This window comes from Paramisgurnus dabryanus, chromosome 2, assembly GCF_030506205.2.
Source record: "Paramisgurnus dabryanus chromosome 2, PD_genome_1.1, whole genome shotgun sequence".
Lineage (NCBI taxonomy): Eukaryota > Metazoa > Chordata > Actinopteri > Cypriniformes > Cobitidae > Paramisgurnus > Paramisgurnus dabryanus.
The window spans coordinates 58881245-58896906 of NC_133338.1; the positions used below are offsets into that span (position 1 = coordinate 58881245).

The following is a 15662-nucleotide window of genomic DNA, read 5'->3' on the forward strand; positions in this document are numbered from 1 at the left end:
TGGTGCAGCTGTTGTGGTTGTTGGTGCAGCTGTAGTATATGTTGGTGCAGCAGTAGTGGTTGTTGGTGCATTAGTCATGGTTGTTGTTGCAGCTGTCGTGGTTATTGGTGTTGCAGTGATGGTTGTTAGGGCAGCTGGCGTGGTTGTTGTTGCAGCTGGTGTGGTTGTTGGTGCAATTGTCGTGGTTGTTGATGCAGCTGTAGTATATATTGGTGCAGCTGTCGTGATTGTTGGTGCAGTTGTCGTAGATGTTGGTGCAGCTGTAGTGGATGTTGGTGCAGCTGTTGTGGTTGTTGGTGCAGCCGTAGTGGTTGTTGGTGCAGCCGTCGTGGTGGTTGGTGCAGCCGTCGTGGTTGTTGGTGCAGCTGTTGTGGCTGTTGGTGCAGTTGTCGTAGATGTTGGTGCAGCTGTAGTGGTTGTTGGTGCAGCTGTTGTGGTTGTTGGTGCAGCTGTAGTAGATGTTGGTGCAGCTTTAGAATATGTTGGTGCAGCAGTAGTGGTTGTTGGTGCATTAGTCATGGTTGTTGGTTCAGCTGTCGTTGTTATTGGTGAAGCAGTCGTGGTTGTTAGGGCAACTGGCGTGGTTGTTGTTGCAGCTGGTGTGGTTGTTGTTGCAACTGTCGTGGTTGTTGATGCAGCTGTAGTGGTTGTTAGTGCAGCAGTAGTGGTTGTTGGTGGAGCTGTCGTGGTTGTTGGTGCAGCTGTCGTAGATGATGTTGGAGTAGTCGTTGTTGTTGGTGTAGCTGTCGTGGTTGTTGTTGCAACTGTTGTGGTTGTTGGTGCAACTGTCGTGATTGTTGATGCAGCTGTAGTAAATTTTCGTGCAGCTGTAGTAGATGTTGGTGCAGTAGTTGTGGTTGTTGGTGCAGCTGTTGTGGTAATTGGGAGAGTAGGTGTGATTGTTGGTGCAGCTGTAGTAGATGATGTTGGAGTAGTCGTGGTTGTTGGTGCCGCTGTAGTAGTTGTTGGTGCAGTTGTAGCAGATGTTGGTGCAGATGTCGTGGTTGTTGTTGCAGCTGTAGTGGATGTTTGTGCAGTAGTTGTGGTTGTTGGTGCAGCTGTAGTGGTTGTTGGTGCAGCTGTAGTAGATGTTGGTGCAGTAGTCGTGGTTGTTGTTGCTGCTGTTGTGGTAATTGGGAGAGTAGGTGTGATTGTTGGTGCAGCTGTAGTAGATGATGTTGGAGTAGTCGTGGTTGTTGGTGCCGCTGTAGTAGTTGTTGGTGCAGTTGTAGCAGATGTTGGTGCAGATGTCGTGGTTGTTGGTGCAGCTGTAGTGGATGTTTGTGCAGTAGTTGTGGTTGTTGGTGCAGCTGTAGTGGTTGTTGGTGCAGCTGTAGTAGATGTTGGTGCAGTTGTCATAGATGTTCGTGCAGTAGTAGTGGTTGTTGGTGCAGCTGTTGTGGTTGTTGGTGCAGCTGTAGTGGATGTTGGTGAAGTAGTTGTGGTTGTTGGTGCAGTAGTTGTGGTTGTTGGTGCATCTGTAGTGGTTGTTGGTGCTGCTGTCGTGGTTTTTGGTGCGGCTGTCGTGGTTTTTGGTGCAGTTGTCATGGTTGTTGGTGCAGTTGTCATGGTTGTTGGTGCAGCTGTAGAAGTTGTTGGTGCAGCAGTTGCAGATGATGTTGTAGTAGTCGTGGTTGTTGGTGCAGCTGTAGTGGTTGTTGGTGCAGCTGTCGTGGTTGTTGGTGCAGTAGTTGTGGTTGTTGGTGCAGCTGTTGTGGTTGTTGGTGCAGTTGTCATAGATGTTGGTGCTGCTGTCGTGGTTGTTGGTGCAGCTGTAGTAGATGTTGGTGCAGTAGTCATGGTTGTTATTGCAGCTGTAGTGGTTGTTGGTGCAGCTGTCGTGAATGTTGGTGCAGTAGTTGTGGTTGTTAGTGCAGCTGTCGTGGTTGTTAGTGCAGTTGTCGTAGATGGTGGTGCTGCTGTCGTGGTTGTTGGTGCAGCTGTAGTAGTTGTTGGTGCAGTTGTAGCAGATGATGTTGGAGTAGTCGTGGTTGTTGGTGCAGCTGTAGTTGTTGTTGGTGCAGCTGTCGTGGTTGTTAGTGCAGTTGTCGTAGATGGTGGTGCTGCTGTCGTGGTTGTTGGTGCAGCTGTAGTAGTTGTTGGTGCAGTTGTAGCAGATGATGTTGGAGTAGTCGTGGTTGTTGGTGCAGTTGTCATGGTTGTTGGTGCAGCTGTAGTAGTTGTTGGTGCAGCAGTTGCAGATGATGTTGGAGTAGTCGTGGTTGTTGGTGCAGCTGTAGTGGTTGTTGGTGCAGCTGTAGTGGTTGTTGGTGCAGTAGTTGTGGTTGTTGGTGCTGCTGTCGTGGTTGTTGGTGCAGCTGTAGTAGATGTTGGTGCAGTAGTCATGGTTGTTGTTGCAGCTGTAGTGGTTGTTGGTGCAGCTGTAGCAGATGATTTTGGAGTAGTTGTGGTTGTTGGTGCAGCTGTAGTTGTTGTTGGTGCTGCTGTCGTGGTTGTTGGTGCTGCTGTCGTGGTTTTTGGTGCTGCTGTCATGGTTTTTGGTGCAGTTGTCATGGTTGTTGGTGCAGTTGTCATGGTTGTTGGTGCAGCTGTAGTAGTTGTTGGTGCAGCAGTTGCAGATGATGTTGGAGTAGTCGTGGTTGTTGGTGCAGCTGTAGTGGTTGTCGGTGCAGCTGTAGTGGTTGTTGGTGCAGTAGTTGTGGTTGTTGGTGCTGCTGTCGTGGTTGGTGGTGCAGCTGTAGTAGATGTTGGTGCAGTAGTTGTGGTTGTTGGTGCAGCTGTAGTGGTTGTTGGTGCAGCTGTAGCAGATGATGTTGGAGTAGTTGTGGTTGTTGGTGCAGCTGTAGTTGTCGTTGGTGCAGCTGTCGTGAATGTTGGTGCAGCTGTCATGGTTGTTGGTGCAGTTGTCCTAGATGTTGGTGCAGCTGTAGTGGTTGTTGGTGCAGCTGTTGAAGTTGTTGGTTTAGCTTTAGTGGATGTTGGTTCAGCTGTTGTGGTTGTTGGTGCAGCTGTAGTGGTTGTTGCTGCAGTTGTAGTGGTTGTTGGTGCAGTTGTCATAGATGTTGGTGCTGCTCTCGTGGTTGTTGGTGCAGCTGTAGTAGATGTTGGTGCAGTATTCATGGTTGTTGGTGCAGCTGCAGCAGATGATGTTGGAGTAGTCGTGGTTGTTGGTGCAGCTGTCGTGGTTGATGTTGCAGTAGTTGTGGTTGTTGGTGCAGCTGTTGTGGTTGTTGGTGCAGTTGTCATAGATGTTGATGCTGATCTCGTGGTTGTTGGTTCAGCTGTAGTAGATGTTTGTGCAGTATTTGTGGTTGTTGGTGCAGCTGTAGTAGTTGTTGGTGCAGCTGTAGTAGTTGTTGGTGCAGCTGTAGTTGTTGTTGGTGCAGCTGTAGCAGATGCTGTTGGAGTAGTCGTGGTTGTTGGTGCAGCTGTAGTTTTTGTTGGTGCAGCTGTTGTAGTTGTTGGTGCAGCTGTAGTAGATGTTGGTGCAGCTGTAGTGATTTTTGGTGCAGCAGTCGTGGTTGTTGGTGCAGCTGTCGTGGTTGTTGGTGCAGTTGTCCTAGATGTTGGTGCAGCTGTAGTAGATGTTGGTGCAGCTGTAGTGGTTTTTGGTGCAGCAGTCGTGGTTGTTGGTGCAGCTGTCGTGCTTGTTGATCCAGCTGTAGTAGATGTTGGTACAGTAGTCGTGGTTGTTGGTGCAGCCGTAGTGGTTGTTGGTGCAGCTGTTGTAGTTGTTGGTGCAGCTGTAGTAGATGTTGGCGCAGCTGTAGTAGATGTTGGTGCAGCTGTAGTGGTTTTTGGTGCAGCAGTCATGGTTGTTGGTGCAGCTGTCGTGCTTGTTGATCCAGCTGTAGTAGATGTTGGTACAGTAGTCGTGGTTGTTGGTTCAGCTGCAGTAGATGATGTTGGAGTAGTCGTGGTTGTTGGTGCAGCTGTAGTGGTTGTTGGTGCAGCTGTTGTGGGTGTTGGTGCAGTAGTTGTGGTTGTTGGTAAAGCTGTCGTGGTTGTTGGTGCAGCTGTTGTGGGTGTTGGTGCAGTAGTTGTGGTTGTTTGTAAAGCTGTCGTGGTTGTTGGTGCAGTTGTCATAGATGTTGGTGCTGCTATAGTGGTTGTTGGTGCAGCTGTAGTAGATGTTGGTGCAGCTGTCCTGCTTGTTGGTTCAGCTGAAGTGGATGTTGTTGCAGTATTCGTGGTTGTTGGTGCAGTAGTCGTGGTTGTTGGGGCAGCTGTAGCAGATGATGTTGGAGTAGTCGTGGTTTTTGGTGCTGCTGTCGTGGTTGTTGGTGCAGCTGTTGTAGTTATGGGTTCAGCTGTAGTGGACATTGGATCAGCAGTTGTGGTTGTTGGTAAAGCTGTAGTGATTGTTGGTGCAGCTGTCGTGCTTGTTGATTCAGCTGTAGTGGTGGTTGGTGTAGATGTCGTGCTTGTTGGTTCAGCTTTAGTGTATGTTGGTGCAGCTGTCGTGGTTGTTGGTGCAGATATCGTGGTTGTTGGTGCAGCTGTTTTAGATGTTGGTGCAGTAGTCGTGGTTGTTGGTGCAGCTGTAGTAGTTGTTGTTGCAGATGTAGTAGATGATGTTGGAATAGTCGTGCTTGTTGGTGCTGCTGTCGTGGTATTTGGTGCTGCTGTCGTGGTTGTTGTTGCAGCTGTAGTGGATGTTGGTGGAGTAGTCGTGGTTGTTGGTGCAGCTGTAGTGGTTGTTGGTGCAGTTGTCATGCTTGTTGGTGCAGCTGTAGTAGATGTTGGTGCAGCTGAAGCAGATGATGTTGGAGTAGTCGTGGTTGTTGGTGCAGCTGTAGTGGTTGTTGGTGCAGCTGTCGTGGTTGTTGTTGCAGTTGTTGTGGTTGTTGGTGCAGCTGTTGTGGTTGTTGGTGCAGCTGTTGTGGTTTTTGGTGCTGCTGTGGTGGTTGTTGTTTCAGCTGTTGTAGTTGTTGGTGCAGCTAAAGCAGATGATGTTGGAATTGTCGTGGTTGTTGATGCAGCTGTAGTGGTTGTTGGTGCAGCTGTCGTGGTTGTTAGTGCAGCTGTCGTGGTTGTTGTTGCAGCTGTTGTAGTTGTTGGTGCAGCTGTAGCAGATGTTGGTGCAGCTGTAGTGGTTGTTGGTGCAGCTGTAGTGGTTGTTGGTGTAGATGTCGTGCTTGTTGCTTCAGCTATAGTAGATGTTGGTGCAGCTGTTGTGGGTATTGGTGCAGCTGTAGTATATGTTGGTACAGCTGTTGTAGTTGTTGGTTCAGCTGTAGTGGTTGTTTGTGCAGCTGTCGTGGTTGTTGGTGCAGATATTGTGGTTGTTGGTGCAGTAGTCATGGTTGTTGGTGCAGCTGTAGAAGATGATGTTGGAGTAATAGTGGTTGATGGTGCAGCTGTAGTAGATGTTGGTGCAGCTGTAGTAGTTATTGGTGCAGCAGTCGTGGTTCTTGGTGCAGCTGTAGTAGATGTTGGTGCAGCTGTAGTGGTTATTGGTGCAGCAGTCGTGGTTGTTGGTGCAGCTGTAGTGGTTGTTGGTGCAGTTGTAGTTGTTGTTGGTGCATCAGTCTTGATTGTTGGTTTGACTGTAGTGGATGTTGGTTCAGCTGTTGTGGTTGTTCGTGCAGCTGTAGTGGTTGTTGGTGCAGCTGTCGTGCTTGTTGGTTCAGCTGCAGTGGTGGTTGGTGTAGATGTCGTGCTTGTTGCTTTAGCTATAGTAGATGTTGGTACAGCTGTTGTAGTTGTTGGTTCAGCTGTAGTGGTTGTTTGTGCAGCTGTCGTGGTTGTTGGTGCAGATATTGTGGTTGTTGGTGCAGCTGTAGAAGATGATGTTGGAGTAATAGTGGTTGATGGTGCAGCTGTAGTAGATGTTGGTGCAGCTGTAGTAGTTATTGGTGCAGCAGTCGTGGTTCTTGGTGCAGCTGTAGTAGATGTTGGTGCAGCTGTAGTGGTTATTGGTGCAGCAGTCGTGGTTGTTGGTGCAGCAGTTGTGGTTGTTGGTGCAGCTGTAGTGGTTGTTGGGGCAGCTGTAGTGGTTGTTGGTGCAGCTGTCGTGGTTGTTGGTGCAGCTGTAGTGGTTGTTGGTGCAGCTGTAGTGGATGTTGGTGGAGTAGTCGTGGTTGTTGGTGCAGCTGTAGTGGTTGTTGGTGCAGTTGTCATGCTTGTTGGTGCAGCTGTAGTAGATGTTGGTGCAGCTGTAGCAGATGATGTTGGAGTAGTTGTGGTTGTTGGTGCAGCTGTAGTGGTTGTTGGTGCAGCTGTCGTGGTTGTTGTTGCAGTTGTTGTGGTTGTTGGTGCAGCTGTTGTGGTTGTTGGTGCAGCTGTTGTGGTTTTTGGTGCTGCTGTGGTGGTTGTTGTTTCAGCTGTTGTAGTTGTTGGTGCAGCTAAAGCAGATGATGTTGGAATTGTCGTGCTTGTTGATCCAGCTGTAGTAGATGTTGGTACAGTAGCCGTGGTTGTTGGTTCAGCTGAAGTGGATGTTGTTGCAGTATTCGTGGTTGTTGGTGCAGTAGTCATGGTTGTTGGGGCAGCTGTCGTGGTTGTTGGGGCAGCTGTCGGGGTTGTTAGTGCAGTTGTAGTAGATGGTGGTGCTTCTGTCGTGGTTGTTGGTGCTGCTGTCGTGGTTGTTGGTGCAGCTGTAGTTGTTGTTGGTGCAGCTGTAGTTGTTGTTGGTGCTGCTGTCGTGGTTGTTGGTGCTGCTGTCGTGGTTTTTGGTGCTGCTGTCATGGTTTTTGGTGCAGTTGTCATGGTTGTTGGTGCAGTTGTCATGGTTGTTGGTGCAGCTGTAGTAGTTGTTGGTGCAGCAGTTGCAGATGATGTTGGAGTAGTCGTGGTTGTTGGTGCAGCTGTAGTGGTTGTTGGTGCAGCTGTAGTGGTTGTTGGTGCAGTAGTTGTGGTTGTTGGTGCTGCTGTCGTGGTTGTTGGTGCAGCTGTAGTAGATGTTGGTGCAGTAGTCATGGTTGTTGTTGCAGCTGTAGTGGTTGTTGGTGCAGCTGTCGTGGTTGTTGGTGCAGTAGTTGTGGTTGTTACTGCAGCTGTCGTGGTTGTTGGTGCAGTAGTCATGGTTGTTGGTGCAGCTGCAGTAGATGATGTTGGAGTAGTCGTGGTTGTTGGTGCAGCTGTAGTGGTTGTTGGTGCAGCTGTTGTGGGTGTTGGTGCAGTAGTTGTGGTTGTTGGTAAAGCTGTCGTGGTTGTTGGTGCAGCTGTTGTGGGTGTTGGTGCAGTAGTTGTGGTTGTTTGTAAAGCTGTCGTGGTTGTTGGTGCATTTGTCATAGATGTTGGTGCTGCTATAGTGGTTGTTGGTGCAGCTGTAGTAGATGTTGGGGCAGCTGTAGGAGTTGTTGGTGCAGTTGTCGTGCTTGTTGATGCAGCTGTAGTAGATGTTGGTGCAGTAGTCATGGTTGTTGGTGCAGCTGCAGTAGATGATGTTGGAGTAGTCGTGGTTGTTGGTGCAGCTGTAGTGGTTGTTGGTGCAGCTGTTGTGGGTGTTGGTGCAGTAGTTGTGGTTGTTGGTAAAGCTGTTGTGGTTGTTGGTGCAGCTGTTGTGGGTGTTGGTGCAGTAGTTGTGGTTGTTTGTAAAGCTGTCGTGGTTGTTGGTGCAGTTGTCATAGATGTTGGTGCTGCTATAGTGGTTGTTGGTGCAGCTGTAGTAGATGTTGGTGCAGCTGTCCTGCTTGTTGGTTCAGCTGAAGTGGATGTTGTTGCAGTATTCGTGGTTGTTGGTGCAGTAGTCGTGGTTGTTGGGGCAGCTGTCGTGGTTGTTGGTGCAGCTGTAGTAGATGTTGGAGCAGCTGTAGCAGATGATGTTGGAGTAGTCGTGGTTGTTGGTGCAGCTGTAGTAGTTGTTGGTGCAGCTGTAGCAGATGATGTTGGAGTAGTCGTGGTTGTTGGTGCAGCTGTAGTAGTTGTGGGTGCAGCTGTAGCAGATGATGTTGGAGTAGTCGTGGTTGTTGGTGCAGCTGTAGTGGTTGTTGGTGCAGCTGTCGTGGTTGTTGTTGCAGTAGTTGTGGTTTTTGGTGCTGCTGTCGTGGTTGTTGGTTCAGCTGTTGTAGTTATGGGTTCAGCTGTAGTGGACATTGGTTCAGCAGTTGTGGTTGTTGGTAAAGCTGTAGTGATTGTTGGTGCAGCTGTCGTGCTTGTTGATTCAGCTGTAGTGGTGGTTGGTGTAGATGTCGTGCTTGTTGGTTCAGCTTTAGTGTATGTTGGTGCAGCTGTCGTGGTTGTTGGTGCAGATATCGTGGTTGTTGGTGCAGCTGTTTTAGATGTTGGTGCAGTAGTCGTGGTTGTTGGTGCAGCTGTAGTAGTTGTTGTTGCAGATGTAGTAGATGATGTTGGAATAGTCGTGGTTGTTGGTGCTGCTGTCGTGGTATTTGGTGCTGCTGTCGTGGTTGTTGTTGCAGCTGTAGTGTATGTCGGAGTAGTCGTGGTTGTTGGTGCAGCTGTAGTGGTTGTTGGTGCAGTTGTCATGCTTGTTGGTGCAGCTGTAGTAGATGTTGGTGCAGCTGTAGCAGATGATGTTGGCGTAGTCGTGGTTGTTGGTGCAGCTGTAGTGGTTGTTGGTGCAGCTGTCGTGGTTGTTGTTGCAGTTGTTGTGGTTGTTGGTGCAGCTGTTGTGGTTGTTGGTGCAGCTGTTGTGGTTTTTGGTGCTGCTGTGGTGGTTGTTGTTTCAGCTGTTGTAGTTGTTGGTGCAGCTAAAGCAGATGATGTTGGAATTGTCGTGGTTGTTGATGCAGCTGTAGTGGTTGTTGGTGCAGCTGTCGTGGTTGTTAGTGCAGCTGTCGTGGTTGTTGTTGCAGCTGTTGTAGTTGTTGGTGCAGCTGTAGCAGATGTTGGTGCAGCTGTAGTGGTTGTTGGTGCAGCTGTAGTGGTTGTTGGTGCAGCTGTAGTGGTTGTTGGTGCAGCTGTCGTGCTTGTTGGTTCAGCTGCAGTGGTGGTTGGTGTAGATGTCGTGCTTGTTGCTTCAGCTATAGTAGATGTTGGTGCAGCTGTTGTGGGTGTTGGTGCAGCTGTAGTATATGTTGGTACAGCTGTTGTAGTTGTTGGTTCAGCTGTAGTGGTTGTTTGTGCAGCTGTCGTGGTTGTTGGTGCAGATATTGTGGTTGTTGGTGCAGTAGTCATGGTTGTTGGTGCAGCTGTAGAAGATGATGTTGGAGTAATAGTGGTTGATGGTGCAGCTGTAGTAGATGTTGGTGCAGCTGTAGTAGTTATTGGTGCAGCAGTCGTGGTTCTTGGTGCAGCTGTAGTAGATGTTGGTGCAGCTGTAGTGGTTATTGGTGCAGCAGTCGTGGTTGTTGGTGCAGCTGTAGTGGTTGTTGGTGCAGTTGTAGTTGTTGTTGGTGCATCAGTCTTGATTGTTGGTTTGACTGTAGTGGATGTTGGTTCAGCTGTTGTGGTTGTTCGTGCAGCTGTAGTGGTTGTTGGTGCAGCTGTCGTGCTGGTTGGTTCAGCTGCAGTGGTGGTTGGTGTAGATTTCGTGCTTGTTGCTTCAGCTATAGTAGATGTTGGTGCAGCTGTTGTGGGTGTTGGTGCAGCTGTAGTATATGTTGGTACAGCTGTTTTAGTTGTTGGTTCAGCTGTAGTGGTTGTTTGTGCAGCTGTCGTGGTTGTTGGTGCAGATATTGTGGTTGTTGGTGCAGTAGTCATGGTTGTTGGTGCAGCTGTAGAAGATGATGTTGGAGTAATAGTGGTTGATGGTGCAGCTGTAGTAGATGTTGGTGCAGCTGTAGTAGTTATTGGTGCAGCAGTCGTGGTTCTTGGTGCAGCTGTAGTAGATGTTGGTGCAGCTGTAGTGGTTATTGGTGCAGCAGTCGTGGTTGTTGGTGCAGCAGTTGTGGTTGTTGGTGCAGCTGTAGTGGTTGTTGGTGCAGCTGTTGTGGTTGTTGGTGCAGATGTAGTAGATGTTGGGGCAGCTGTAGTGGTTGTTGGTGCAGCTGTCGTGGTTGTTGGTGCAGCTGTAGTGGTTGTTGGTGCAGCTATTGTGGTGGTTGGTGCAGTAGTTGTGGTTGTTGGTTCGGCTGTCGTGGTTGTTGGTGCAGTTGTCATAGATGTTGGTGCTGCTATAGTGTTTGTTGGTGCAGCTGTAGTAGATGTTGGTGCAGCTGTTGTGGTTGTTGGTGCAGTAGTCGTGGTTGTTGGGGCAGCTGTCGTGGTTTTTGGTGCAGCTGTTGTAGATGTTGGTGCAGTAGGCATAGTTGTTGGTTCAGCTGTAGTAGTTGTTGTTGCAGATGTAGTTGATGATGTTGGAATAGTCGTGGTTGTTGGTGCAGCTGTAGTGGTTGTTGGTGCAGCTGTCATATTTGTTGGTGATGCTGTAGTATATGTTGGTGCAGCTGTAGTAGATGATGTTGGAGTAGTTGTGGTTGTTTGTGCAGCTGTAGTGGTTGTTGGTGCAGCTGTCATGCTTGTTGGTGCAGCTGTAGTAGATGTTGGTGCAGCTGTAGCAGATGATGGTGGAGTAGTCGTGGTTGTTGGTGCAGCTGTAGTAGTTGTTGATGCAGCTGTAGCAGATGATGTTGGAGTAGTCATGGTTACTGGTGCAGCTGTCGTGGTTGTTGGTGCAGTAGTTGTGGTTGTTGGTGCAGCTGTTGTAGTTGTTGGTTCAGCTGTAGTGGATGTTGGTTCAGCTGTTGTGGTTGTTGGTGCAGCTGTAGTGGTGGTTGGTGTAGATGTCGTGCTTGTTGGTTCAGCTGTAGTGGTTGTTGGTGTAATTGTCGTGCTTGTTGGTTCAGCTGTAGTGGATGTTGGTGCAGCTGTCTTGGGTGTTGGTGCAGCTGTCGTGGATATTGGTGCACTAGTCGTGGTTGTTGGTCCAGCTGTAGTGGCTGTTGGTGCAGCTGTCGTGGTTGTTGGTGCAGTTATTATGGTTGTTGGTGCAGCTGTCGTGGTTGTTGGTGCAGTAGTCGTGGTTGTTGGTCCAGCTGTAGTGGCTGTTGGTGCAGCTGTCGTGGTTGTTGGTGCAGTTATCGTGGTTGTTGGTGCAGCTGTCGTGGTTGTTGGTGCAGTAGTCGTGGTTGTTCGTGCAGCTGTAGTAGATGATGTTGGAGTAGTAGTGGTAGTTGGTGCAGCTGTAGCAGATGATGTTGGAGTTGTCGTGGTTGTTGGTGCAGCTGTAGTCTTTGTTAGTGCAGCTGTTGTGCTTGTTGGTTCAGCTGTAGTGGTGGTTGGTGTAGATGTCGTGCTTGTTGGTTCAGCTGTAGTTGTTGTTGGTGCAGCTGTCGTGGTTGTTGGTGAAGTATTTGTGGTTGTTAGTGCAGCTGTCATGGTTGTTGGTGCAGTTGTTGTGGTTGTTGGTGAAGCTGTAGTAGATGTTGGTGCAGCTGTAGCAGATGATGTTGGAGTAGTCGTGGTTGTTGGTGCCGCTGTAGTCTTTGTTAGTGCAGCTGTTGTGCCTGTTGGTTCAGCTGTAGTGGTGGATGGTGCAGCTGTCGTGGTTGTTGGTGCAGTAATCGTGGGTGTTGGTGCAGCTGTCGTGGTTATTGGATCAGCTGTAGTGGTTGTTGGTTCAGCTGTAGTGGATGTTGATGTAGCTTTAGTGGTTGTTGTTGCAGCTGTAGTGGCTGTTGGTGCAGCTGTAGTAGATTGTAGTGCACTAGTCATGGTTGTTGGTGCAGCTGTAGTAGATGATTTTGGAGTAGTCGTGGTTGTTGGTGCAGCTGTAGTAGTTTTTGGTGCAGCTGTAGCAGATGAGGTTGGAGTAGTCATGGTTGTTGGTGCCGCTGTAGTGGTTGTTGGTGCAGCTGTCGTGGTTGTTGGTGTAGTCGTTGTGCTTGTTGTTGCAGCTCTCGTGGTTGTTGGTGCAGTTGTCATTGATATTGGTGCTTCTGTCGTCGTTTTTGGTGCAAGTGTAGAAGATGTTGATGCAGTAGTCGTGGTTGTTGGTGCAGATGTAATGGTTGTTGGTGCAGCTGTCGTGGTTGTTGGTGCAGTAGTAGTGGTTGTTGGTGCAGTAGTTGTAGTTGTTGGTGCAGCTGTCATGGTTGTTGGGGCAGTTGTCCTAGATGTTGGTGCAGCTGTAGTGGTTTTTGTTGCAGCTGTTGTAGTTGTTGGTGCAGCTGTAGTAGATGTTGGTGCAGCTGTAGTGGTTATTGGTGCAGCAGACGTGGTTGTTGGTGCAGCAGGTGTGGTTGTTGGTTCAGCTGTCGTGGTTGTTGGTGCAGTTGTCATAGATGTTGGTGCTGCTATAGTGTTTGTTGGTGCAGCTGTAGTAGATGTTGGTGCAGCTGTTGTGGTTGTTGGTGCAGTAGTCGTGGTTGTTGGGGCAGCTGTCGTGGTTTTTGGTGCAGCTGTTTTAGATGTTGGTGCAGTAGTCATAGTTGTTGGTTCAGCTGTAGTAGTTGTTGTTGCAGATGTAGTTGATGATGTTGGAATAGTCGTGGTTGTTGGTGCAGCTGTAGTGGTTGTTGGTGCAGCTGTCATATTTGTTGGTGATGCTGTAGTATATGTTGGTGCAGCTGTAGTAGATGATGTTGGAGTAGTTGTGGTTGTTTGTGCAGCTGTAGTGGTTGTTGGTGCAGCTGTCATGCTTGTTGGTGCAGCTGTAGTAGATGTTGGTGCAGCTGTAGCAGATGATGGTGGAGTAGTCGTGGTTGTTGGTGCAGCTGTAGTAGTTGTTGATGCAGCTGTAGCAGATGATGTTGGAGTAGTCATGGTTACTGGTGCAGCTGTCGTGGTTGTTGGTGCAGTAGTTGTGGTTGTTGGTGCAGCTGTTGTAGTTGTTGGTTCAGCTGTAGTGGATGTTGGTTCAGCTGTTGTGGTTGTTGGTGCAGCTGTAGTGGTGGTTGGTGTAGATGTCGTGCTTGTTGGTTCAGCTGTAGTGGTTGTTGGTGTAATTGTCGTGCTTGTTGGTTCAGCTGTAGTGGATGTTGGTGCAGCTGTCTTGGGTGTTGGTGCAGCTGTCGTGGATATTGGTGCACTAGTCGTGGTTGTTGGTCCAGCTGTAGTGGCTGTTGGTGCAGCTGTCGTGGTTGTTGGTGCAGTTATTATGGTTGTTGGTGCAGCTGTCGTGGTTGTTGGTGCAGTAGTCGTGGTTGTTGGTCCAGCTGTAGTGGCTGTTGGTGCAGCTGTCGTGGTTGTTGGTGCAGTTATCGTGGTTGTTGGTGCAGCTGTCGTGGTTGTTGGTGCAGTAGTCGTGGTTGTTCGTGCAGCTGTAGTAGATGATGTTGGAGTAGTAGTGGTAGTTGGTGCAGCTGTAGCAGATGATGTTGGAGTTGTCGTGGTTGTTGGTGCAGCTGTAGTCTTTGTTAGTGCAGCTGTTGTGCTTGTTGGTTCAGCTGTAGTGGTGGTTGGTGTAGATGTCGTGCTTGTTGGTTCAGCTGTAGTTGTTGTTGGTGCAGCTGTCGTGGTTGTTGGTGTAGTATTTGTGGTTGTTAGTGCAGCTGTCATGGTTGTTGGTGCAGTTGTTGTGGTTGTTGGTGAAGCTGTAGTAGATGTTGGTGCAGCTGTAGCAGATGATGTTGGAGTAGTCGTGGTTGTTGGTGCCGCTGTAGTCTTTGTTAGTGCAGCTGTTGTGCCTGTTGGTTCAGCTGTAGTGGTGGATGGTGCAGCTGTCGTGGTTGTTGGTGCAGTAATCGTGGGTGTTGGTGCAGCTGTCGTGGTTGTTGGATCAGCTGTAGTGGTTGTTGGTTCAGCTGTAGTGGATGTTGATGTAGCTTTAGTGGTTGTTGTTGCAGCTGTAGTGGCTGTTGGTGCAGCTGTAGTAGATTGTAGTGCACTAGTCATGGTTGTTGGTGCAGCTGTAGTAGATGATTTTGGAGTAGTCGTGGTTGTTGGTGCAGCTGTAGTAGTTTTTGGTGCAGCTGTAGCAGATGAGGTTGGAGTAGTCATGGTTGTTGGTGCCGCTGTAGTGGTTGTTGGTGCAGCTGTCGTGGTTGTTGGTGTAGTCGTTGTGCTTGTTGTTGCAGCTCTCATGGTTGTTGGTGCAGTTGTCATTGATATTGGTGCTTCTGTCGTCGTTTTTGGTGCAAATGTAGAAGATGTTGATGCAGTAGTCGTGGTTGTTGGTGCAGATGTAATGGTTGTTGGTGCAGCTGTCGTGGTTGTTGGTGCAGTAGTAGTGGTTGTTGGTGCAGTAGTTGTAGTTGTTGGTGCAGCTGTCATGGTTGTTGGGGCAGTTGTCCTAGATGTTGGTGCAGCTGTAGTGGTTTTTGTTGCAGCTGTTGTAGTTGTTGGTGCAGCTGTAGTAGATGTTGGTGCAGCTGTAGTGGTTATTGGTGCAGCAGACGTGGTTGTTGGTGCAGCAGGTGTGGTTGTTGGTGCAGCTTTAGTAGTTCTTGTTGCAGCTGTAGTTGATGTTGGTGCAGCTGTAGTAGTTGTTGGTGCAGCAGTCGTGGTTGTTAGGGCAGCTCTCGTGGTTGTTGGTGCAGTTGTCGTAGATGTTGGTGCTGCTTTCGTGGTTGTTGGTGCAAGTGTAGTAGATATTGGTGCAGTAGTTGTGGTTGTTGGTGCAGCTGTCGTGGTTGTTAGTGCAGTAGTTGTGGTTGTTGGTGCAGCTGTCGTGGTTGTTGGTGCAGTCGTTGTTGTTGTTGGTGCATCTGTCGGGGTTGTTGGTGCAGTTGTCGTAGATGTTGGTGCTGCTGTCGGGGTTGTTGGTGCAAGTGTAGTAGATGTTGGTGCAGTAGTCGTGGTTGTTGGTTCAGCTGTAGTAGATGTTTGTGCAGTATTTGTGGTTGTTGGTGCAGCTGTAGTAGTTGTTGGTGCAGCTGTAGTAGTTGTTGGTGCAGCTGTAGTAGTTGTTGGTGCAGCTGTAGTGGTTGTTGGTGCAGCTGTAGTTGTTGTTGGTGCAGCTGTAGCAGATGCTGTTGGAGTATTCGTGGTTTTTGGTGCAGCTGTAGTTTTTGTTGGTGCAGCTGTTGTAGTTGTTGGTGCAGCTGTAGTAGATGTTGGTGCAGCTGTAGTGATTATTGGTGCAGCAGTCGTGGTTGTTGGTGCAGCTGTCGTGGTTGTTGGTGCAGTTGTCCTAGATGTTGGTTCAGCTGTAGTTGATGTTGGTGCAGCTGTAGTAGTTGTTGGTGCAGCAGTCGTGGTTGTTAGGGCAGCTCTCGTGGTTGTTGGTGCAGTTGTCGTAGATGTTGGTGCTGCTTTCGTGGTTGTTGGTGCAAGTGTAGTAGATATTGGTGCAGTAGTTGTGGTTGTTGGTGCAGCTGTCGTGGTTGTTAGTGCAGTAGTTGTGGTTGTTGGTGCAGCTGTCGTGGTTGTTGGTGCAGTCGTTGTTGTTGTTGGTGCATCTGTCGGGGTTGTTGGTGCAGTTGTCGTAGATGTTGGTGCTGCTGTCGGGGTTGTTGGTGCAAGTGTAGTAGATGTTGGTGCAGTAGTCGTGGTTGTTGGTTCAGCTGTAGTAGATGTTTGTGCAGTATTTGTGGTTGTTGGTGCAGCTGTAGTAGTTGTTGGTGCAGCTGTAGTAGTTGTTGGTGCAGCTGTAGTAGTTGTTGGTGCAGCTGTAGTGGTTGTTGGTGCAGCTGTAGTTGTTGTTGGTGCAGCTGTAGCAGATGCTGTTGGAGTATTCGTGGTTTTTGGTGCAGCTGTAGTTTTTGTTGGTGCAGCTGTTGTAGTTGTTGGTGCAGCTGTAGTAGATGTTGGTGCAGCTGTAGTGATTATTGGTGCAGCAGTCGTGGTTGTTGGTGCAGCTGTCGTGGTTGTTGGTGCAGTTGTCCTAGATGTTGGTGCAGCTGTAGTAGATGTTGGTGCAGCTGTAGTGGGTTTTGGTGCAGCAGTCGTGGTTGTTGGTGCAGCTGTCGTGCTTG

At 49.1% G+C, this 15662-nt stretch overlaps 1 protein-coding gene across 1 annotated transcript; it reads right to left on the bottom strand.

The window, feature by feature from the left end:
- Window positions 1-566: 566 nt before the first annotated feature.
- Window positions 567-11625, bottom strand: LOC141281571 (uncharacterized). The gene is made up of 9 exons (XM_073813433.1): window positions 11313-11625; window positions 10473-10757; window positions 8336-8924; window positions 7891-8098; window positions 7189-7282; window positions 4727-4901; window positions 1976-2449; window positions 826-1525; window positions 567-638 (listed from the first exon to the last, which is right to left on the bottom strand). The coding sequence occupies exons 1-9, from the start codon at window positions 11623-11625 to the stop codon at window positions 567-569; spliced, it is 2910 nt and encodes a 969-aa protein (XP_073669534.1).
- Window positions 11626-15662: the final 4037 nt, after the last annotated feature.